Source organism: Oryx dammah, unplaced genomic scaffold (genome assembly GCF_014754425.2).
Source record: "Oryx dammah isolate SB20612 unplaced genomic scaffold, SCBI_Odam_1.1 HiC_scaffold_1, whole genome shotgun sequence".
Lineage (NCBI taxonomy): Eukaryota > Metazoa > Chordata > Mammalia > Artiodactyla > Bovidae > Oryx > Oryx dammah.
In genome coordinates this window covers 5,134,086-5,159,259 of record NW_024070185.1, presented here as the reverse complement: position 1 = coordinate 5,159,259, position 25,174 = coordinate 5,134,086, and the positions used below count along the sequence as shown (strand labels likewise).

Here is a 25,174-nt window from a genome sequence, read left to right as displayed (position 1 = left end):
TCAGTTCTCCTGCCCATATTTTAATTGGGTTGATTGTTTGTTTTGATGTTGAGTTGTATGAGCTGTTTATGTATGTTGGATATTAATCCCTTATTGTCATATCGTTTGCAAATATTTTTCTCCCTTTCAGTAGGTTGTCTTTTCATTCTGTTGATAGTTTCCTTTCTGTGCAAAGGGTTTTAAGTTTAATTTGGTCTCATTTAAAAAATTTTTGCTTTTATTTCTTTTGCTTTAGGAGTTGTATTCAGAGAAACATTGCTGTGATTTGTAGCAAAGAGTGTTCTGCTTATGTTTCCCTCTAGGAGTTTTATGGTTTCTGGTCTTATATTTAATCTAATCTTTAACACATTTCGAGTTTACATATGTTGGTGAGGATGTGGAAAAAAAGAAAGCCCTTGTAGTCTGTTGGTGGGAATGTATATTGGTGCAGACACTATGGAAAACAGTATGGAATTTTCTCCAAAAACTAAAAACAGAACTGTCACAGGATCTAGCAACCCATTTCTAAGTATATATCCAAACCTCCCCCTCCACCCCACCAAACGCTAGTTTGAAAAGATATATGCAGCCTAGTGTTCACAGCAGCACCATTTATAATCTCCAGGATATGGAGGCAACATAAGTACCCATCAATAGATGAATGGGTGAAGACGGGTACATGACACAATGGAATATTACTCAGCCACAGGAAGAATGAAATTTTGGATGGACTTGGAGGATATTAAGTAAGATAAACCAGAAACAGACAGATACCGTATGATATCGCCTATGTACAGACTCTAAAAACTACAACTAACGAACGAATATGACAGGAAAGGAGCAGACTTACAGAGATGGAGAGCCAACTAGTGTTTACCAGGAGGGAGAAGGGAAGGGAGGGGTGGCAGTACAGGGGCAGGAGAGTAAGAGGTATGGACTGTTGTGTGTAAAGTAAGCCACAAGGATATGTTGAGCAATGTGGGGAATCTGGGCAATATTTTAGAATAACTGTAAATTTAAAACCTGAATGACTATATTGTACGGCCATAACTTATACAAAGAATCTGCCTACAATGCTAGAAACCTGGGTTTGATCCCTGGGTTGGGAAGATCCCCTGGAGAAGGAAACGGCAACCCACTCCAGTATTCTTGCCTGGAGAATCCCATGGACAGAGGAGCCTGGTGGATTACAGTCCATGATGTCACCAAGAGTTGGACATGACTAAGCACACACACAAAATGAGAATATACTTCAATTAAAAAAAAAAAAAGTCTTGACAGAAAACAATAAAATTCTATAAAGCAATTATACTGCAATAAAAAATAAATTAATTAAAAAAATTCAAAACAAACAAACAAAAATAAATAAAATAAGACTTTCCTGGTAGCTCAATGGTATCAGCCTGCAATGCGGGAAATGTGGATTCAATCCCTGTGTACAGAAGATCCCCTGGAGAAGGAAATGGCATCCCACTCCAGTATTCTTGCCTGGAGAATCCCATGGACAGAGGAGCCTGGCGGGCTACAGTCCATGGGGTCTCAAGGAGTCAGACACAACTTAGTGACTAAACAACAGCAAATGTACTTCAATGGAAAAAAATAAGACGAGAGGTGGTATTGCCTCTAAGGTTTCTTCTAGCTTGGTGGATTTGTGATTACTGGCACTATTTTTTTTTTTTTTTTAGTAAATCAATTGTGAAGTTAAATTTAGCACAACAATGTCTTTGTTACCCAAGGGGTACTACCTTTCACGCGGTGTTGGCATCCGTACTTCATGGCACTCTTGTATGGGAGAGGTAGTCAGCGAGTTCCCAGGGATCTGCTCTCTGTCCCTTGGAGGAACAGACGGAGACCCCGGTGGTAACTCTTTAGAAGTCTCTCTACTCCCATGTCAGAGGGTTACAGCTCCCTTTAATTGTGAGGACAATCTTATCCCTTTGAGCATGCCCTAAGCTTCCCAGCTCCGGTCTGCAGGACCAGCCCACAAGGATCTGTGTTTGGTGCTTACACCTCAGGGGATCTCTGGTATTTGAAGTGCCAGCCTTGAGGTGCCTACCGAGTCATGGCCTTTGCTGTCTGTGTCCTGAAGTATCTCTAAACCAGGTCGCTGGTGGAGGAGGTACTGAATTCAAACTGATATGTCTGTGGACATAGGGACTTTTGAGAGAATAAATGGACATTTGTATCCTGGGGACTTCCCCGGTGGCTCTCAGTGGTAAAGAATCCACCTGCAATGCAGGAGACATCAGTTCGATCCCTGGGTTGGGAAGATCTCCTGGAGAAAGAGATGCAACCTACTCCAGTATTCTCACCTGGAAAAGTACATGCCATGGGGTCGCAAAAGAGTTGGACTCGACTGGGTGACTAAACAGCAACGACATCAGTCCTGTGAAGCTTTTTCACTCCCAGGCACAGATACCGTAATTTTTAAAATTTTAGAAATTAGTGGTATGTAAAGATGGAAACTAGAGAATGTCAGTCCTGGCTAATGATGGTGTACAAGAAATACATTTACAATGTTCAAAACTCTACATTTCAGAAGCCTTTGGGGAATTGTTGGAGATCTGTCTGCAGAAGACTGGCAGAGTAAAAGTAATTAGAGGTGGATTCTGAAGTGCACAGCAAAACTGCAGAATTGAATGGACGCTGAGCACTTACTCCAAGGAAGCATGATCTCAGGAAACCAGTGTAGATTTCCTGGAAATTAACTTTGTTCTTATGGTCGACAGACTCATATAGTAGGGCCTGAGTACCTGACATATTAGGAGATATGAAAAGACAACTCATTGGAAAAGACCCTGATGCTGGAAAAGAGTGAAGGCAAAAGGGGAAGGGGCTGACAGAGGGTGAGGTGGTTGGATGGCATCACTGACTCAATGGACATGAGTTTGAGCAGACTCCAGGAGATAGTGAAAGACAGAGGAGCCTGGCATGCTGCTGTCCATGGGGTCTCAAAGAATCGGACACGACTGAGTGACTGAACAACAACAAAGTTTACTCAGAGAAACTGGATATACGACCTGTCCTTACTATCTTTCTTAAAATTATTTTGGTATTTAGAATGGATGGTAAATGTGTTCTCAGAAACAATTCTGGGGTTAATTACCTTATAATATGTTGCAAAGAGTTGGAGATGACATAGCAACTGAACAACAAGAACAACGTTTTCCTAATTCTGTGTATATGATTTTGATTTCTATTTCTTTTCTGAAACCTTGCTTCATGAGAGATTAGCCACTGCCCTAGGGAGTAATAAACATCCTGCAATGCAAACCCCACTTTGCCATCTCACAGAACCTCTTACACAATCTCCATAAATCTCGGTTGCAGTGAAGGCATCTCTTATTTTATCTATGAAGTGACTATTTCAAGAACATTTTTACAGCAGTCATCATTATTAGTCCTTTCTCCCAGTTAGGGGAAGAAAAAATTAATATGCAATGTTGATATTTCTATTTAGCATTTAGGGCTTCCCTAGGGAATCAGTGGGAAAGAATCTACCTGCTAATGCAAGAGACACGGGTTCAATCCCTGGGTCAGGACGATCCCTTGGAGGAGGAAATGTCAGTCCACTCCAGTATTCCTGCCTGGGAAATCCCATGGACAGAGGAACCTGGTGGGCTACAGTCCACAGTCCAAGGGTTCCAAAAGAATGAGACACACATTAGCCACTGAACAGCAGCAACAACCACCTGACGGACTGGGTGATATTTCACATCATCCTTGTGAACAGGTTGGAGAAATATGAGTTTATAAAAATAGAGCATTTATGTGAATCAGCATGAACTTTCAAGGATTCTGGAGGACCGGGAGGATATGAAGATAAAATTGGAGATATTTTGCCTGGAGATGAAAAGAGTTTCTTTTTTCTCCCTTTGGAGGGCTAGGCATGAATTCAGTTGCTCAGTTGCCACCCCATGGACTGCAGTACACCAGGCTCCCCATTCCCTCCCCATCTCCTGGAGCTTGCTCAAACTCATGTCCATCGAGTCAGTGATGCCATCCAAGCATCCTGTCCTTTGTTGTTCCCTTCTCCTTCTGCCTCAGTCTTTCCCAGCATCAGGGTCTTTTCCAGTGAATCGGCTCTTTGCATCAGGTGGCCAAAGTATTGGAGCTTCAGCATCAGTCCTTCCAGGGCATATTCAGGGTTGATTTTCTTTAGGATTGACTGGTTTGATCTCTTTGCAGTCCAAAGGGACTCTCAAGAGTCTTCTCCAACACCACAGTTCAAAAGCATCAATTCTTCAGCTCTCAGCTTTCTTTATGGTCCAACTCTCACAACCATACATGACAACTGGAAAAACCATAGCTTTGACTGTATGGACCTTTGTGAGCAAAGTAATGAAAACAGTATGAACAGGCATGAATGGTAGCTGTTTGCAAATATTTGTTTAACAGGTATGTCACTGGAGAGGAATTAAGACATTTCCTATGTCTCAAGTGGGACAGTTTGGGCTGAGGGAGGCAGATCTTTCTTAATCCAAGGGAAAAGGTTTGTGTCAATCAGTGTAATGGAAGGGACAGGCTTTTGAGGTAGTCAGTATGACTACTTTGATGAGCTTAAGAAGAGGCTGGTGTTCTGTTTGGGACATTGTCTAGAGGCTGCATGCATTAAAGGTAAGTTGGATAAAATTATTTCTTCTGGTCCTTTCTAAACCTTCAGATGCTGAGATAACATTGAATAAATGTTAGTGGTCAGAAAGCAGATGGATGTCTTTCCCTTCGTCACTACGACTAAAGGAGTGTATTATGTTCTGTCATACAGAACATAATTCCTAAGTCCCTGCATTAGAGATAAGCCTGGAATGAGGAAACCTACTAAAAGCTATAGATAGCAAGAATTACCTAAGAGCAAAGAGAGTTATGTCTTGATATAAGCCACCAGGAAAGGAAAATATTTCATTTGTTTCAAAAGACAAGAATATTTATCAAATATGTCCAATCTAATCAGAATTATGACTGCCAGATAATTTAAACTGTGAATATTGCATTGTCTCTCATATTCTAGGAGCAGTTTGTCTAAAACTAGATCACTTTTTCTAATATAAATAATTTTTTTTTCCCTTAGAGCTCAAAGTTATCCATGAGTTTTCCTTTTCCTTCCTAGATTGTTGAAGTTCTTGAGTCTCAGTTTAGAGAGTTGATAGCTTTTGAACTCTTCTGACTGCATAACCTGTATTAATAAAAACCATTTATACCATGACCCAGAATTATATATGCATTACACAAAATCACATATCTGAGACAATACCTATACTTATGTACTGATATAATACTCTGAAACTTTTTAATTTTTTGAAAAATTGAAAGATTGAAATTTTTCAATTCAGTTCAATTAATTCATTGTTAAATACTGTTCACACCACACTAATTTCACATGATTTACAGGTTGAAAAATACCACTGCAATTGCTAGTTGGAGAAGACTCCAATAATGGTAGAATCAGTGAGGACTTCAGATCTTGTCATTTAGGAAATTTGATCTGCTTGTGCAGAAGATAAGCTTTGCATATATATTATCAGAAAGGTCTTGGAATTTGAACTGCATTTCCATCTTACTCTTCAGTTTCTTTCTTCCTGACTTTTCTGCCTGTTTCTCCCCGGCCCCATTCCCAGTAAATCCTCACAGTAGCCAGCAGAAGACGTGAAAGACTTGAGAGGTGTGTAGATAGACCTCGTTTCTTCTGTGTGTCTTAAAGCTTTTACATCTAGAGAAGTGAGTGTTTGCCGAAAGCCTGTCTGTTTATTCATACATTCACTTGGCCGCCGAGATAATGGGATTGCAGACACACTGCTCAGAGCTGCATGGGTAACTAAGCATTTACTTACTATCAGGAAGGCAAACGCAGTTTCCAAGATCAAAGTGGACACTTCCTAGAAGCGATGTTTATTGCGAAAGGATGAAGTGCTCGCCTTCCCAGGAATCAAAGGGACTTCAAGCAGAAAGGCGGGATTATGTTTGACACAATCCCATTTTTGACAGGATGGCAACCATCTAAGTAGGTGACAGGATCGAATTATTTAATTCCAAAAGTTAGCAACTCTGCCAGCTCTGGGGTTAAGCAACAGGCCTGATACTGTGATGGCCATAGCTGGGGTCGGCCTAATGAAATTTTAACTGTCAGTGCAAGGTCTGAGGATAATTTTAGAATTTTCATGAATTGAAATTCCTTTGGTAGTATCTTGATCCCATGTCTGCAGAAAGCAGGGGCCCCATTTGCTATTTCAGTGGAAGTAAAGTATTAATGAAATACATTATAACCTAACTATGATCACAGTGTCTATTGGAAAAGTCATCTTGGATGCGTCCTTGCCCTGAAACACAGCAACCTTGAGTGGTAGCAACTAGACTGTGGCTGTCCTACCATCAGCTGCCATCTACTGAGAGTTCCACTGTGGTGGTTGTTGCTCAGTCAGTAAGTCATGTCTGACTCTTTGCGACCCCATGGACTGCAGCACACCAGGCTTCCCTGTCCTTCACTATCTCCTGGAGTCAGTTGAAACTTGTATCCATTGAGTCAATGATGCCATCCAACTACCCAACCACCTTATCCTCTGCTGCCCCCTTTTTCCTCCTGTCCTTGATCTTTCCCAGCATCAGGATCTTTTCCAATGAGTCAGTTCTTTGCATCAGATGGCCAAAGTATTGGAGCTTCAGCTTCAGCATCAGTCCTTCCAAAGAATATTCAGGATTGATTTCCTTTAGGATCGACTTCTTTGATCTCTTTGCAGTCCAAGGGATTCTCAAGAGTCTTCTCCAGCACAGTTTGAAAGCAACAATTCTTCCTGGCTCAGCCTTCTTTCTGTTTCAATTCTCACATCTGTACATGACCACTAGAAAAACCATAGCTTTGACTGTTTGGATCTTTTTTGGCAAAATGATGCCTCTGCTTTTTAATATGCTGTCTAGGGTTGTCATAGCTTTTCTTCCAAGGAGCAAGCATCTTTTAGCATTCACTGTGTTAAGGGGTTTTATTTTTTCGGTATCCTCCCACACCCACTTGGCTTTGAAACCCAACCTAAGTCCTGTTGCTAAGACTTTCAGATGGTTACCTTCATGGACGTGTAAAGATCATCTCCTAGAAACTCCTTCTCTTGGATTACTGAAAAACTTCCCTGGTAGTTTTCAATATCCTTGAAATATTGGCTGGAGTATTTGGAAGAGTAACAAAGGGCTTCATTATTTCTTTTCCAAAACTGTCTAATAATTTAGGAGTCTGAAGAGGCATCTTTCAGAAACTCTGGGTACCTAATGAGTGTGCTTCATAGACATTACATTTCTATTACAATAGAATAGCTTTTTTTTTTTTTGTATAATAGAATTAGCTTTTTTCAGGCTAATATCTTCTGAGATCCCCCTTGTCCTCCCAAGGGCTTATCTTTCTAGAGACTATTAGAATCGGAGGAACCATTTTCCTGATATTTATCAAATGTTTACTGTAATTTAAAGCTTCAGTGTCACAGAAGTCAGTTTTATACTTGCGAGTTTCTCTACTGCAAATGTTTACAGCCCATATTTTGATGAAAAGACAGTATTGATTTTTTTAATGTTAAATTGTGTGAGCTGTTTATGTAGTTTGTATATTAACCCCTTACTGGTCATATCATCTGCAAATATTTTATCCCATTCTGTTGGTTGTCTTTTCATTTTGTTGATGGTTTCTTTTGCTGTGCAGAAAAGCTTTTAAGTTTAAGTAGTTCCCACCTGTTTATCTTTGCTTTTATTTCCTTTGCTTTAGGAAATGGATCTAAAAAAAATATTGTTGCGATTTATATCAAAGGGTGTTCTGCTTATGTTTTCCTCTAGGAATTTTATATTCTACAGTTTTATAGTCTTACATTTAGGTTTTTAATCCATTTTGAGTTTATTTATTTATTTGATACAGGCCATGTCCGTCTCTTATTATTAGCACTTACAAGCAGTGTGAAAACTGATCATAACAAATAAGTGAGATTTACCACATTAATCATATTGCTTGCCTCAGGTATTACTAAGTATTTGCTTGTGAAGCTGGACACTATGGGTTCTTTATTTTGGCATTTATTGAGTTTATTTTTGTATATGGTTTTAGAAAATCATACAAATCAACATAAAAAAAACCCCAAAAACCTAATTTTAAAAAGTGGGCAGAAGACCCTAATAAGCATTTCTCCACAGAGGAAATACAGATGGCCAACATGCACATGAAAAGATGCTCAACATCACTAACTGTCAGGGAAATGCAAATTAAACCACAGTGAGCTATCACTTCACATCTGTCAGAGTGGCCATAATCAAAAAAGACCACAATTAACAAATGTTGACAAAGGTGTGGAGAAAAGGAAACACTTGCTTGTTCACCATTGGTGGGAATGTAAATTGGTACAGTCACTGCAGAAAGCTGTGTGGGGCTTTCTCAAAAAACGAAAAATAGAACTACCACATGAACCGGCAGTTCCGCTCCTGGGTATATGTTAAAAACAAACAAACAAGAACACCAACTGTCCAATGTTCACAGCAGCATCGTGTATAATGGCCAAGATATGGACGCAACCTAAGTGTCCATCAATAGATAAACGGATCAAGAAGATGTATCCATGGTATGTGTGTGTATATATATATAGTAGATGCTCTACTCTGGATCTGTCATTTGGATTGAATTCCCCAAGTTTAAGTTCTGGGAGCGGCTGCTCAGAAACATGACCTTCCTTTATACAGAAGCAGTTCCCAGCAGAGATGGAAAAAAGTGAAAGTGATAGTCACTAAGTCATATCTGACTCTTTGCCACCCCTGGATGGGGGCCCACCGGGGGCCTCTGTCCATGGGATTTTTTTTTTTTCCAGGGAAGAGTACTGGAGTGGGTTGTCATTTCCTTTTCCAAGGGATCTCCAGGACCCAGGAATAGAACCTGAGTCTCCTGCATTGCAGGCAGATTCTTTACTGCATATTTCATGCTGCTGCTGCTGCTAAGTCACTTCAGTCGTGTCCAACTCTGTGCGACCCCATAGATGGCAGCCCACCAGGCTCCCCCATTCCTGGGATTCTCCAGGCAAGAACACTGGAGTGGGTTGCCATTTCCTTCTCCAATGCATGAAAGTGAAAAGTCAAAGTGAAGTCGCTCAGTCGTGTCAGATTCTGAGCGACCCCATGGACTGCAGCCTACCAGACTCCTCCATCCATGGGATTTGCCAGCCAAGAGTACTGGAGTGGGGTGCCATTGCCTTCTCCAGAACTGTAAACAAAAGTAGAGTAGTTCATTTAAATAATTATTTAGGGCAGCGACCCCCAAGGTTTTTGGAACCATGCATTCATTTCATGAGAAACAACTTTTCCACAGACCCAGAAGAGGATAGTTTTGGGATGATTCAAGTGCTTTATTGAATGATGATTCAAATGATTTATTGTGCACTTTATTTCTATTATTATTGTGATATATAATGAGACAATTATACAACTCTCCATAATGCAGAATCAGTGGGGACCTTGAGCTTATTTTCCTGCAACTAGACGGTCCCATCTGGGGGTGACGGTAGACAATGAGAGACGAAATATATTGCTTATGTCCAGTCTATTCCGAATTGTCATTTGGTTGCTGTCCCTGCAGAAACCCTGCTTCACAAAGATAGGAATTTGGAAATGGAAGCAGGCTTTTTGGTGCCTTTGTGGCAATCTAGAATGTTCCACCTAGACTTTAATCCAGAAAGTACTGTGATCTGAAGTGGTATCAAACATGGTTTTAAGGCCGCCATCATTTGCAATCTCAGGTGGCAGTGCTAGCGATGAGGAGCAGCTGTAAATACAGGTGAAGCCTCCCTCACCTGCCCACTGCTCACCTCCTGCTGTGTGGCCCAGTTCCTACCAGGTCATGAACCAGTATTCGTTCCTGTCCCAGGGGTTGGGGACTCCCGCTTTAGGGAAAAGCACAAAGAACAGAGGAGCTGATGCTTTCAAATTGTGGTGCTGGAGAAGACTCTTGAGAGTCCCTTGGATGGCAAGAAGATCAAAGCAGTCAATCCTAAAGGAAATCAACCCTGAATATTCATCAGAAGGACTGACACTGAAGCTGAAGCCCCAATACTTTGGCCACCCAATGCCAAGAGCCAACTCACTGGAAAAGACCCTGATGCTGGGAAAGATGGAGGGCAAGAGGAGAAGGGGGCAACAGAGAACGAGCTGGTTGGATGGTGTCACCGGCTCGATGGACATGAGTTTGAGCAAACTCTGGGAGATGGTGAGGGACCGAGGAGCCTGGTGTGCCACAGTCCCTGGGCTCACAGAGTCTGGACAAGACTTAATGACTAAACAGCAGGAAAGAACAGAGGGAAGTGAAAATGAAGAGAGACGCTCTAAGAGAATATCTGAAAGGGGCTATGCCTCCCTTCTCTTTGCATTTGCCGTGAACTCTGCTTTTTCCTGATTCCACATTGCACGTGCCCTCTCATGCTTGGAAAGTTGGAGACTGTACTCTGGCCACCTTAGGGTTTTGTACACCTTGTAAGTCTGATCTTTCCCCAATGTCTTGCATACCTTTGCAACCTGTTTTATTCCATTTCATTCGAGATGATTGTCCTGGTGGGTCTCCAGTTGACACACACATGCCCCAGTCACCTGCCCCCTCCCCATCAGCTCCCCAGACTGCTACTCACTCGAAAGGGTCACTGGGGTCCGCCCTCTGCAGCTCCGGTGGGATGGGGATCCTCTTGTAGTACATTTCCCAGTCAAAGGCACCACGCATGGCGTCCCCGGCTTGCGCCTCATACCCAAAGTGATTGTGGTCGATGACGTCGATCATGGGGCAAACAATGGTCTTGTGGTTTAGTGCAATTTGGTCTGAAAAGCGGAAGCACAGAGTAGGAAGTGATATGCCCGCCTAGGTCGTCCCTCACTTTTCTGCAAAGAGAAGCCCGTCCTCACCCATCGCCCTTGAAGCCTGGTTCCCTGTCGTCTTCAGAGCACTTTGCAGTATCTCTGAGTGCTGGGCCTGACGTGATGGGACCTTGATCAGGGGCAATTAGTGTTGTGGTGTTCACTTTTAAGAAAGTGATGTCCCAGAGAGACCTGGAGAAGTCCATTTAACTCTACCTCTGTCACGTTTCTGCTCTGACCTGTCCCCAATCTGTCATTTTACAGTGCCTCCAACATGCATCGAGTACAAACATTCCCTGTGTTCCTTTAAGCATGCGGCTAGCGCCTGCTGAGAGAACACTGGCCTGCTTTCTGGAGGGTCCAAAATGTAAATATTTAACTTCATGGCTTTTATCATCTAATCTCACAGTGGCCCTGATGGCTGGTCCTCTCCTGTCCTCCCAAATTCTGGGAAATGACACACAGAACTCTTGGCTCTCAGGCTTGCCTGAGAGTTCACCAAGTCCTAGTTTTGCTCTGTTGTTGTTGCTACTGTTCTTTAATATAGACTTTGTTCATCAAAGCTATACATTTTTTATTTAATAAGTTTATTTATTTTTAATTGGAGGATAGTTGCTTTATATTATGTTGGTTTATGCCATAGGTCAGCATGAATAGCTATCTAGGTATACATATGCCCCCCGCTCTTGCGCCTCCCCGCCCCCTTCTACTCTGCCCCACCCCTCTAGGTTGTCACAGAGCACTGCCTTTGAGCTCCCTGCAGCGTCGTACAGCAAATGCCAGCTGGCTGTCTCTTTTACACATAGTGATGTATGTTTCAGTGCTACTCTCTCAACTCTTCCCAGCCTCTCCTTCTCCACTGTGTTCATAAGTTTACTCTTCTCTCATCATATCCAAAAATATATTAGGTGATGTGATAACTGCTGCTACTATTAAATTCTTGAGCAACTACTAATATGCTGTTTCTTTTCCTTTTTAAAATTGGAGAATAATTGCTTTGCAATGTCGCATTGGTTTCTGCTGTACGACGAGGTGAACCAGCTCTCTCTCTATACACATACATTCCCACCCTCTTGAACCTGCCTCCCGCCTCCCCATCCCACCCATCCAAGTCATCACAGAGCACACAGCTGAGCTCCCTGTGCTGTCCTGCAGCTTCCTGCCGGCTGTCTGTTGTATAGATGCATGCGTGCTCAGCTGCTCAGCCGTGTGTGACTCATTGCAACTCCACGGGCTATAGCTCGCCTGTCTCCTCTGTCCATGGGATTCTCTAGGCAAGAATACTGGAATGGGTTGCCATTTCCTCCTCGGGGGGATTTTCTCAACCCCAGGAACTGGACCGGTGTCTCCTACATCACAGGCAGCTCCTTTAACACTGAGCCACCACATGGTAGGGTATATGTGCCAGTGCTACTCATGCTGTTTCTGATCCTCCTAGCAACCCTGTGAGGTGGCTCTAATTATCATTCCCAATTTACGTATGAGGAAACTGGGTGCAAAGAAGTTAAGTAACTTGTCCAAGTTTGCTTGTGTTTTGAGAACAGGCACTAGGAGGCAAGCCCTGCTTAACGGTCCAGTCCTAAAGCCTGGGGTCCATCCAGTTGGCCGTGGTGCTTCTCTGAGGCAGAAAGGAGACTTATTCTCCAGTTCCAGTCCCAGATCCTCCTTGGTAGTTGTTATTATGTCAGACGTGAACAGCCAGAGCTGGAAAGGGCACACACATGTACTCTGGTTCACCTACAAGAGCTTCATGTGAAGTATTGTCTTCTTCACAATGTGCATTTCTTCAATATTTTGTTATAACAGCTAACACTGTCAGAGAGCTTGAGCTTCTAAGTGTCAACACCTGCTTTCTGGTTCTTTGGGAGACCTCTGGATGTGACATGTAGAATAAAACACACTTAAATATCTTTTAAAAGAGGAAAGGCATCATGGAGCAATAATGAGGTCTGACAGTTTCCACATCATTATCCTGATGACAGTAATAAGGAGGACGTGCGGATCACAGAATCCTGTGGAAAACCTCCCCTCCAGATCTACGTGCCTTCCATTCACTCATGGATTTGTTCATTCATTCATTCAGAGTTTAGTAGTTATTCATTGAGTAGAAACTGCATGCCTGTCACTTTGCGCAGTTCTGTATGTATGTAAGAGTTGGACTGTGAAGAAGGCTGAGTGGTGAAGAATTGATGCTTTTGAACTGTGGTGTTGGAGAAGACTCTTGAGAGTCCCTTGGACTGCAAGGAGATCCAACCAGTCCATTCTGAAGGAGATCAACCCCGGGATTTCTTGGAAGGAATGATGCTAAAGCTGAAACTCCAGTACTTTGGTCACTTCATGCGAAGAGTTGACTCATTGGAAAAGACTCTGATGCTGGGAGGGATTGGGGGCAGGAGGAGAAGGGGACGACCGAGGATGAGATGGCTGGATGGCATCACAGACTCGATGGATGTGAGTCTGGGTGAACTCCGGGAGTTGGTGATGGGCAGAGAGGCCTGGCGTGCTGCGATTCATGGGGTTGCAAAGAGTCGGACACGACTGAGTGACTGAACTGAACTGAACTGAACTGAGGGGAGCCAGCAGTGAGCCACAACCACAAAATCCCCTGTCTTCATGAATGGACCAAAGAGAATCCGTATGCACAGTAGATCACTAAATTATATAGTGTGCTGTGCTGTGCTTAGTCGCTTGGTCCTGTCCAACTCTTTGCGACCTCATGGACTGGAGTCCACCAGGCTCCTCTGTCCATGCAATTCCCCAGGCAGGAATACTGGAGTGGGTAGCCATTTGCTTCTCTAGTGGACCATCTCATCTCAGGGATCAAACTTGAATCTCCTGCAATGGCAGGCAGATTCTTTACTGCTTGAGCGACTAGAGAAGCCTCATATAGTATGCTAGGTGGTCTTAAATGTGATGGAAAGAAAATAAAACAGGGTAAGGTGAATGTGGCATGTGGAGAGGGTTGTGATTTTATTTTATTTTTAATTCTTTTAGCTTATTATGTTCGGGTCCTTGTCTTTATCTATTTATTTATTTGTTAGACAAGGGGTTGCAGTCTTAGCTAGTATGGTCCCAGGAGACCTCAGAGAGCCTAAGGTCACCTTCATCTTATTTAGTAGGCAGAGAGACCCCGCCTCCCACCCCCAACACCTTCGAATCAGTCCCCACCAAGGGCTCTCTACGCACCCTTTTTCACCTGGGGAAGTCGTACAGTAGGTTTTATCTTTCACTAAGTGGTATTTTCCCAGAGATGTCTTTGACAGAGGAGACCTTCACTGCTGTGTCCAAAATATTTCTTCTATCAGCTCTGCTGCTACATGAGTATTAAGGTTTCAGTGATGTTCTTCAATCCAGTTCAAAATCAGGTTGACTTACAAGTTCCTTGACCAACAAAGAGTCCCAAGGTGACCCAAAGATAATTAGTCTGTTATATTAACTGTCAGCTTTCCTGTCAAATTTCCTCTCAGCTCTCATCCAGCCACTCTAGCTCACAGTGAAGGCAGTTTGACTACTTTTTTGTCTAAGGATTGTGCCTACATTTCAATTTCCCAGGATCAAACAAACAGACTCTTAATGGGAAATTGAAATTCAGGTATAATCCCAGGGTGAAAAATGAACCAAGAAACCGTGTGACTCCACCTGTTTCTTTAAAATTTTTTTTTCGTGTTGAAAGATGTATCAAGACAGTGATAGAGGCAAAAAAAAAAAAAAAAAAAAAGCAATCCTGAGCTCAGATCATGGCTTAACCATCAGGCCTATAGGAAATGAAATGCTTTAAAGGGAAAAAATGGGTTCCTCTTTATTTTCTGTCTTTTCCCTTTCCCCTCCTCTTTTTAGATGCGTAGGAACAATCAGGGCCTTGATAATTGGCTTTTAGGGATTGCTTTGGTTCATAAATAATTAGGCCTTGTGCCGACTTCCTTGCCTATTCAACACCTTACAGGCCAAATTCAGCTTAAGGGAAACTCATGGCTACTGATGAAACTTTAAATTGCTATGACCGTAGACAAGGTACTTTTAATTAAAGGCTCAGAGGAGTCTCTGGTCAGAGACTGGTTAGGAGCATAGAAACATCCCTGTGGATTAGGGTGGCCAGGCGGTTGTCTGTTGGAGAGGGGGTGGATCTGAGATATGGTGGGGCCTCACCGGCTGATCATTTCCTGTTCCAAATTCAACACAGTTTCAATTGATTTCGATCCCCCCACCCCCCAACGCCCCCTGCATCTTTTACTAATGGAGCTTTGCCAGTTCTGCCTGAAATCCTGCACAGTTGTCAATAGCAAACAATTCTTTCTGAGGTAGCTATTGTGAAGGTGGTTGTTACTTGCTTTAGCTCCAAGACCAGGGATATATTTACAATAAAAGTTGATTTAGTGAAATCTGGAGGAACATAAAGGAACACAATGTGCAGACCAAGAACTTTTTAGAAACACATTTTTTCTCATTTTACAATTTATTCCTAAGCTACAACTGGGCTTTATCTCTGTCTTCATTGTGAAATTAAAGAAATGTTAATAGTAATGCTTGGACTCTGGAGAAGGCAATGGCACCCCACTCCAGTACTCTTGCCTGGAAAATCCCATGGTTGGAGGAGCCTGGTGGGCTGCAGTCCATGGGGTCACTAAGAGTCGGACATGACTGAGCAACTTCACTTTCACTTTTCACTTTCATGCATTGGAGAAGGAAATGGCAACCCACTCCAGTGTTCTTGCCTGGAGAATCCCAGGGACGGGGGAGCCTGGTGGGCTGCCGACTCTGGGGTCGCACAGAGTCGGACACAACTGAAGCGACTTAGCCGCAGCAGAAGCAGCAATGATTGGACTCAGCTTCACATAGGTTTTCTAGTTTGAATGCATTTCAGGACTTTGCTATTTTTAACAGTTCAAGTGTCAGAGAGTCTTCTTGTGATCATTTAAGATGTATCACCTGGGGGGCAGCTTTGTGTGTCTGAGCGGTTCTGTGTGAATGTAAGGGGTCATATATTTAGGCAGCTAGGCTGCAGCCAGAGTGGAAAAGAGCCTTATAAATCCCGAGAAAATGTCAGAGTGCTTATACCGTGCCTGTATTCTGGGGGCTGAATGCTTTTTTCATCACAGCATCAGAGCAAGTGTCAGTTCAGAGATGCTTGCAAGAATTGCAGCAGGGCCTAGACAAAGTTGGTGATGTGGACTTATTAGTGATGTGGAGTTTTACATGACGGTAGTGAATGATGACGTTTGCTTCTCTCTTAGGAAAACAGGCAGCTCTCCTCTCTTAACAATCCTGTAATAATCGCTAAACATTATGTGTGTGTGTGTGCGTGCGCATTTTAACCATATTGTGCTTGTGTGTGCTAAGTCGCTTTGGTCGTATTCAACTCTTTGCAACCCTGTATACTGCAGCCTGCCAGGCTCCTCTGTCCATGGGATTTTCCAGGCAAGTATACTAGAATGGGTTGTCATGGCCTTCTCCAGGAGATCTTCCCGACCTAGAGATCAAACCTGCGTCTCTTACATCACCTGTTTTGGCAGGTGAGTTCTCTACCAGTAGCACCACCTGGGAAGACCACTGTACTTGTAGGTAGTATAATAAACACCTTTTCCTTTTAGTCTTTACTCAGTGAATGTCTAAGATAAGAAATCAAACCTTATCAAACCAAAGTTAGACTGCATTATCTAAAAAGGCAGTTTCAATGTAGCCTTCTAGTTACCTATACTTCCCAGCAATGGTTAATAATAGAGTTCAGGGCTCCCACTACAAACCCCATCAAAGGGGTCTCTAGCTTTCATCAACGGCAGACTAAATAGAAGCAAACAACCTCCCCCTGCCTAGACCCCAGGAGGCTGAGGGGCACTCACTGAGGAGCGGGGGCAGCCAGTTGACGTTGACCTCACAGTGGGAGTCTAGGAAGGTCAGGACCTCGCCTCTGGCCATGGATGCCCCCAGGAGTCGGGTCCGGATCAGCCCTTCCCTTTTCTTGGTGCGGACGATCCTCACTTTGGAAAACCGAGCCATGTACTCTTCCAGCTTCTCCTTCAAGTGTTCTGGGAAAGAAGAAGACAGACACAGAAGGACACGGAACATTAGCTACAGCAGACTGACTGCAGGGCGTCTGTGCGGCCAGCGTGCTTGGAGAAATCCGGCTGAGGGCCTCTCTCTCCTCCTTTCATCTTGAGGGGAGAGGCTCCGAAGACTCCTTCCTAGACGTCTCTATACTTTACAAGTTCCAGTTGTTGTTGTTTAGTTGCTCAGTGGGGTCTGACTCTTTGTGACCCCATGGACTGTAGCCTGCCAGGCTCCTCTGTCCATGGGACTCTCCAAGCAAGAATACTGGAGTGGGGGGCCATTTTCTCCTCCAGGGGATCTTCCCAACCCAGGAATAGAACCTGCATGTCCTGTGTCGGCAGGTGGATTCTTTATCACTGAGCCACCAGGGAAGCTCACAGGTTCCAGAATGCTCCATAAGATGCAAACACTGCCTTTGGTGTGGACAAGGACCAGCCAGTGCTCCACCCCAAAGTTGTTGTGGGTCTAGGACTCCCAGGCTGTAGCCTGGCCAGCCTGCGCCCAGGTGGGAATCAGCCCCAGGTCCCTGCTGGCCAGGTCAGGTGACTGTTCCAGCACATGGGCTTTTGCCAACAAGAGGGCCCTTCCAGCAAGGCTTTGCCTGGTGTTCTCTGTATTGAAAATAGTGCATATAAAACCATGGGAAAGGAAAAATACCTCCCAAATCAACAGAAGGGCTGCCCTGGTAGATCTAGTGGTAAAGAACCCAACTGCCAAAGCAGGAGATGTAAGAGATGTGGGTTCTATCCCTGGGTTGGGAAGATCCCCTGGAGGAGGCCATGGTAACCCACTCTAGTATTCTTGCCTGGAGAATCCCATGGACAGAGGAGCCTGGTGGGCTAGGGTCCATGAGGTCACAAAGAGCCGGACACAACTGAAGCAACTTAGCACAAATAATAGGAACCAGATCTCCGCCCCCTGCCAGGTAATAGCAAACTGGCAAGTGATTTCAGCTCCTGGGTTTGGATTTGAAGTGGAAAGTGATTTACTGTGAAAATTAGACACGGAGAGGGACAAGCAGATGAGATGCTACATAATCATTTTGGAACTGGCTAAGATTGGAAAAAAAAATTGGAAAGGTTTCTTTGCCTAATTAAAAAATCTGTAAACAAAACGAAATGAGATAACTTATTTATGGAATAAAACATTTCCTGGCTGTGATAAAGTACATTTATCTCTCAGTTCTTTTGTATGCCAAATAAGTATATTTTGGTAGCTTTCTGTGGGATATGTGCTCATGTAATTGACATCATCTGCTCTCAGCCTCCCACATGTAAAACCTTAGGAGGGCTTTCCTGGAGTTTGTAACAAGTAGAGTCTAATATTCATTGAAATAGAATCTTAGCATGCTGTATGTTCTGTAGGTTTCACTTTCAAACTGTCTCTGCTTGTTTGCAATCAAAGGCAATATTATTATTAAGTCTGCTTCTGTGACTTCTAACAATAGCGGTTCATGGAAGGATTTATGATATTGCTTTTTTTTTTTTTTTTAAATTTTGGCTCAGTGGTAAAGAATCTGCCTACCAACGTGGGAAATTCGGGTTCAGTTCCTGGGTAAGGAAGATTCCCTGGAGAAGGAAATGGCAACCCAGTCCAGTATTCTTGCCTGGAGAATCCCGTGGACAGAGGAGCCTGGTGGGCTACATTCTGTGGGGTTGCAGAGTCAGACATGACTGAGCAACTGAGCACGCAGGCACGGTTGCTTTGCAATGTTGTGTTAATTTCTGCTGTACAGCAAAAATGAATTAGCCGCATGTATACATATATCCCCTTTTTGAATTTCCTTCCCATTTAGGTCACCATAGAATGGCACCCAACTCCAGTACTCTTGCCTGGAAAATCCCATGGATGGAGGAGCCTGGTAGGCTGCAGTCCATGGGGTCACTAGGAGTCGGACACGACTGAGTAACTTCACTCTCACTTTTCACTTTCATGCATTGGAGAAAGAAATGGCACCCCACTCCAGTGTTCTTGCCTGGAGAATCCCAGGGACGGGGGAGCCTGGTGGGCTGCCGTCTATGGGGTCACACAGAGTCGGACACGACTGAAGCGACTTAGCAGCAGCAGCAGCAGCAGCAGAGCACTGAGTAGAGTTCCTTGCACTATATAGTAAGTTCTCAGTAGTTACCTATTGTATATGAAGTATCAATTATGTATATTTGTCAATCCAAATCTCCCAGTTCATCCCAGCCCAACCTCTGTCCACCGCTTGGTGTCCACAGGTTTGTTCTCTACACCTGTGTCTCTTCCTACCCTGCAAGTATGTTCATGAGTACCGTGTTTCTTGATTCCAAACGTATGAGTTGATCTGCGGGATTTCTTTCTCTCTGACTGACTCCACTCTGTATGACTGCCTCTAGGCCCACCCACATCTCTGCAAACCTCACTGCTCTTCTGTCAGCTGTACCACTGTGGGTATCATCTTGACAATCTGACTGCATTCTCTGCTTGACTCTCTGACCCCCGAGGACTAAGGTAGTCTTCTTTCAAGGGAGAGAGGATTAATCCTTTGTAGCTGCCTATGAGAAAGTACTTCTTTCTAGAAGAGGTTTGCCTCCCACGCGTCCCAAGGCAGAGGGTTGTCAGAAGCAGAGGGTGGTTGGTCACCTGCTCAGGACTGTCCCCTCTTGGGCTTGATGCTGCCACACTTTCCAGTTTATCGGGGACTCTCTGAATCCAGTTGGGAGATCTCTACATGTTGCCGTTCCCTCTCTGTATGTTTTCTGATTCTGTGTATTTTTCATCAAAGTCCATTTTAATACACTAAGAAGACTGTCAGGTATGAATGCATTAATCTCAAGGAGTTTGACCCCACAGCGAGTCCACTAAATGTTCAAATCAATTCCTCTGATTTGAACTTTGTGGTAATAATTAGGTTGCTTTGCCTCCGAGTAATGACCTAGTTGACTGCCCCTTGGAGGGGTCTGTTTTTTCTTAGTTGTTCAGTTATAGCATTTAATTAACCATAGCTCACTGTGAAGAAGATATTATCCATCTGATTAGCAAATTAGACTCTCATACAAGGAAATTCCTGCGGATGTTGGAGATGTCTTTAAATTTAAAACATTTTTCATTTCTTTTGTATGAACACTTTTGAGATTCATTTCAAAACCTTACTCAAATGATTTTAAACATGCTTTGGTATTACTTAAACACAGCATCTTTGAAGATCCCTTTTGAACTCATTTAATGTAAAGAATGACAGGAGAATTTATGGTATCTTTATAAAAGAGACATTTCTTTTTTGACTAGGAAACATTTTGTAGAACTATTAACTTTTTTTGGTTGGTGACCCTAGACTAGCAGTGGAAATATTAGTTTAAATCCACTAAGTGGTACCCTGATGACCTGGAAAATTTAATATAATTTCAAATATACCAATTTTTGCCCAAGGTTTATGATATCAGTGGGAAGCAGTAATGAAATGTTGAGTTATACTTGTTACAATTTGATGTCTTGCTACTGTTGATATTAAGTACAGCAGTTTTCTGAATGTATTTTCCCTTTTTCACTAGAGATTTCACTATGCTCCATGAACTTATACATTCATTAGTATATGTATTGTTCAGGATAGCAACTAAGTGCTAAAAAACTTGCCTTCATTGATTTGCAGTCGAGAATCAAGGACGTGAGTTCTAGACCTATTACTCACTGAACCTATATCCTCAGTTAAGTCATTTCAGTTTTCCTCACCTGTGGAATGTGATGTGTGTATGTGTGTTCAGTGTCCGACTCTTTGTGATCCCACGGACTGTAGCCCACCAGGCTCCTCTGTCCATGGAATTTTCCAGGCAAGAATACTGGACTGGGTGGCTGTTCTCTTCTCCAGGGAATCTTCCCAACCCAAGGATCAAACCTGCATCTCCTGCTTGGCAGTCAGATTCTTTACCACTGAGCTACCTGTGAAGCCATGGAATGTGATGAGTTGATCTTAAATATTCCTTCCAATTCTATGATTCTGTGATTTCCCTTATCACGTTTTACTTATGCTGTAGATCTAGTCTATCGAGTATTTCATTTTTCCTAAAAAGCATCCTAGAGGTTGGTCTTCCAGTGTTTCTTTGGGCCACATGTCACACTGGAAAGCAAGAATCAACTCAAGATAAAGCCAACGTGTATCAGAGCTTTAGTCAAAAAGCAAATGCCAGGTCTTGCCTTTGGTCAACACAGTATCTGGCTGGTCTCCCCCGGCTCCCTGTCTTCAAGACTGTCACTGGGGTCAAAAATCATGACTTGGAAGCACTCTAAGTTCATCAAAGATTTAGGTCTGTTCAATAAATTAAAGTGAAAGTTGCTCAGTCATGTCCAACTCTTTGTGACCCCATGGATTATACAGTTTATAAAATTCTCCATGCCAGAATACTGGAGTGGGTATTATGCTTATTATGTCAGGAAAATATAGTAGCAGAGTCTAGATAGCTTTCTGGTCTACCTTTGAGCAATTGTCCCCAACACATAGGGAATCTAAGTGACCAGGAGTGTTACAGAGCAAGGTCTGGGTTTCCTGAGTGGAGAACTCACACAGAGGTTGGACAAACAGCTGCCCTGGGCTCAGCAGGTTCCTTCTCCTTTGAATCCCCTAATTTAATTTCAAGGAGAGAGCAGGAGGGACAGGAGACCCAACTGACCTGGAGATAAGAGTGTCTAAATACATACTATGAAGCTGACATTTCTTTGATGTTTATACTTTAGTGTTGGTAGAGTATAGCGCGTGCGTTTGTGCATGCCAAGTCGCTTCAGTCATGTCCTACTCTTAGTGACCCTATGGATTATAGCTCACCCAGCCTCTCTGTCCATGGGATTCTCCAGGCAAGAATACTGGAGTGGGTTGCCATGGCCTCATCCAGGGCATCTTCCCGATCCAGGAATCAAACCCACATCTCTTATGCCTCCTGCACTGGCACGCATGTTCTTAACTACCAGCACCACCTGAGAAGCCCTACTGTATAGCAGAATATGACCTTAAGAGCACATACAGAATAAATGCTTGTTATTGTGTGTGTGTGCACTAAATTGCTTCAGTCATGTCCAGCTCTTTGTGACTCTATGGACTGTAGCCTGCCAGGCTCCTCTGTCCATAGGATTCTCCAGGCAAGAATACTGGAGTGAGTTGCCATTTCCTCCTCCAGGAGATGTTCTCGACCCAGGGATTGAATTCGAGTCTCTGGTGTCCCCTGCACTGGCAGGCAGGTTGTTTACCACTAGCACCACCTGGGAAGCCCACGGTTATTGCAGATGGTGACTAGGGATACATTCTGAACTGGAATGTGTCATAAACACATAGAAATACATATACCTTTCTGGTTCATTCTTTCACCACAAGAATATGCTCTTAAGGATTTTGGATAATTTGAGGTCTTATCACAGTGACAAGAAGTACTTTACAGTTAGAGATTAGAGGATATCCTTACTCTTCTCAGTATACTTGACACATGTGACTTGTATATTTTAAGCCAAAGAGACAGTGTTAAGGATAACTGTCTACTTAGCAGTATAGAAACTTTTTCTATATTCTTTATGCAAGAGAAATGTGCAGATTTTGTGTCTCCAGTTAACTCCAGAAAGCTGTCATCTCTTGACATCCTGGTTGACCACACTGAATATGTCCCTTTTCATATCATTCACATACAGACACTTCATATTGTCTCTGGAGCACAAAAAATTCAACCAATAACTTAAAAGAATTGCTGAAACTGTATCCAATTCCTTCTTTTATGATTTTGACTGAGATCTGTCTCTGAATGTCTTATTTTCTATTCTTTTAGTATGCAGGTCTCTTGGGAAATAGCTGTTGCTGTGGTTTAGCCACTAAGTCATGTCTGACTCTTTGTGACCCCATGGACTGCAGCACACCAGGCTCCTCTGCCCATGGGATTTTCCAGGCAAGAACACTGGAGTGGATTCCATCTCTCAGTGTCTTATTTTCTATTCTTTTAATATGCATAGCATCTTCAGTCACTTGGGAAATAGCTGGGGACACTGAAATGAATAGACCACATATATTCTGGCTACTGTTAAAAAGAAGAGAATTAGAAAGTCACCCTTAACAACCTCTAATGAACTAATGGACCCAATTAACATCAGAGAAGGAACCAGATCACTTGTTCTGTGCTTGAAACATGTCACTGCCTCTTTCTTGGCAAAGTATTGAATCTGAGTTTGATCATGCCTTTAGATATAACTACCAGGTTATAGGAACTAAAAGACTGATGAATTTGTGAAATAGCACATCTGGGAGATAACTAGCAAAATCGAAACTCTCGAAATTTCTCCAACACTAATGGCTTGACTTCTTCAACAAATAGAAGAAGAAGAAAAGAAATGGAAAGAGAACCCTAAAGCTTGTGTCTGACTCTTGGGACCCTACAGACTGTAAGACAGAAGCATGATCACTGTGAAACCCATGGATACAAAATGTTTCCCTGTTTCACCTAAAATGTGTGATTTCTAATTTTTTTTTTTTTTTTTTTACAAACTGTTGTTGCTGTGGAAAGGATTTGAGATTTTCCTCCCATGAGAATACTTGTGGTTTAGTCGCTCAGTTGTGTCTGACTCTTTGTCACCACATGGACTGCAGCACGCCAGGATTCCTTGTCCTCCACTATCTCCTGGAGTTTGCTCAAACTCATGTCCATTGAGTTGATGATGGCAACCAACCATCTCATCCTCTGTCACCCCCTTCTCCTCCTGCCCTCAATTTTTCCCAGCATCAAGATATTTCCCAATGAGTCAGCTCTTCACATCATGTGGCCAAAATTTTGGAGCTTCAGCTTTAGTATCAGTCCTTCCAATAAATATTCAGGGTTGATTTCCTTAAGGATTGACTGGTTTGATCTCTTGAGAGTCCTTGATTTCACACAATCATGGGAGGAGAGAGTTGGAGACTGTTCTTTAGGACCCTTTATGTTTCTGCATCTTTTGTGGATAAGGTCTACCATTTATTCTGGATTATCTTTTCAAGGATGTTTACACAGTGAACAAATAGGGAATACGGAGATCTGTGTTTCTCTCAGGAACAAAATGCCATTTATTTATAGCCCCAGAAGGTAGAGATAGTGTTCCCCTTGCTTCCCTGCTGCCCATTATATGAGATTTCAGTTCTTTGGTTTGGAGAGGAGGGAAGACCACTGATGAAGGACTCGTAACCTCACATGGTGGTTTTAGAGTTTCTGCCCAGGATGTAGAGAGGAGTCTGTCTAGCAGAGCAGAAGTTGGTAATTACATATGCCTGGCTGTCCTGTTCTTACCCAGGGAACCGCCCACCTCTGGCTCAACTGAGCTCCACCCCACCACTCACTGATCTCTTATGAGTCTCCTCTTTTTAATTCCTTTTTGTGCTTGAAAATATAACATCTCTGACATGACATGCACATTTCATAGTGGGAAATAGTGAGCTGTGTTTACCTGGAGAATTCTGATAATTGTCTGTGACCTTCCCTTAGGCCCTACATTCCCACATAGAAAACAGGAATGAGGTGACTTCCCTGGCGGTCTAGTGGTTAAGACATCGCCTTCCAGTGCAGGGGGTGTGGGTTCAATCACATGCCTTGCAGTCAAGTAAAGCAGAAGCAATATTGTAACAAATTCAAGAAAGACTTTAAAAATGCTCCACATGAAGTAAAATCTTAAAAATTAAAAGAGGAATGGGACACATTTCAGCTTGGGGTCGCCTCTTGGGAAGGTAACCTGGACACCTCATAGCTTCCTTGGGGCCCTCTTTCTGTCCCAGTTTTTTTCTCTCTCTCTTTCATCATTTGTTTAAAGAGCAACTGAATCATATATTTTCAGGATAGCTTTAAATGTGTGATGTACTCAGAGTAACACAAAAGAAATGTCACAACATCTGTTCTTGCACCCAGGGCATGGCCACAGTGGAGTAGTTTCCAGCAGTAGACTCAGTGCCCAGAATTAATTATTCTTGGAAAGCATCCTTCTCCATGGTTAGGATTATAAATGGGTTTACAGTCTTCTCTCTGGGAAATGCTCCTATATCAAAGATCGTGTGTATAATACCTTAGGAATCAAGGCCCCCATAGTGAAAAAAAGTACAGGTGTCACATACGTAAAAGGATTAAGGGCATTTTCAGAAAAATCACAGTGTGTAAAAGGGAGAGAGAGGAGAGAAAAAGAAGAGAAATCCATAGTTAAAATGTTTATTTTCTTCATTTTTAAAATTTTAGAGTATATTCTCTTAGAATGGTTTTTGTAGGCTGGTTAAAAATAGATTTTCAGGTGGCTCAGTGGTAAAAAATCCACCTGCTAATGCAGGAGACACAGGTTCGATCTCTGGGTTGGGAAGATCCCC

At 43.0% G+C, this 25,174-nt stretch overlaps 1 protein-coding gene across 1 annotated transcript in view; it reads right to left on the bottom strand.

Moving 5' to 3' along the window:
- The window catches only part of GALNTL6 (polypeptide N-acetylgalactosaminyltransferase like 6), a 1,480,702-nt gene that overhangs the window by 214,152 nt on the left and 1,241,376 nt on the right, over window positions 1-25,174 (bottom strand). The window contains exons 5-6 of the mRNA XM_040229727.1: window positions 16,662-16,847; window positions 10,605-10,788 (exon numbers count right to left, since the gene is read on the bottom strand). Of these exons, the coding sequence (XP_040085661.1) occupies window positions 10,605-10,788; window positions 16,662-16,847 (370 nt within the window). The remainder of the gene's footprint in view (window positions 1-10,604; window positions 10,789-16,661; window positions 16,848-25,174) is intronic.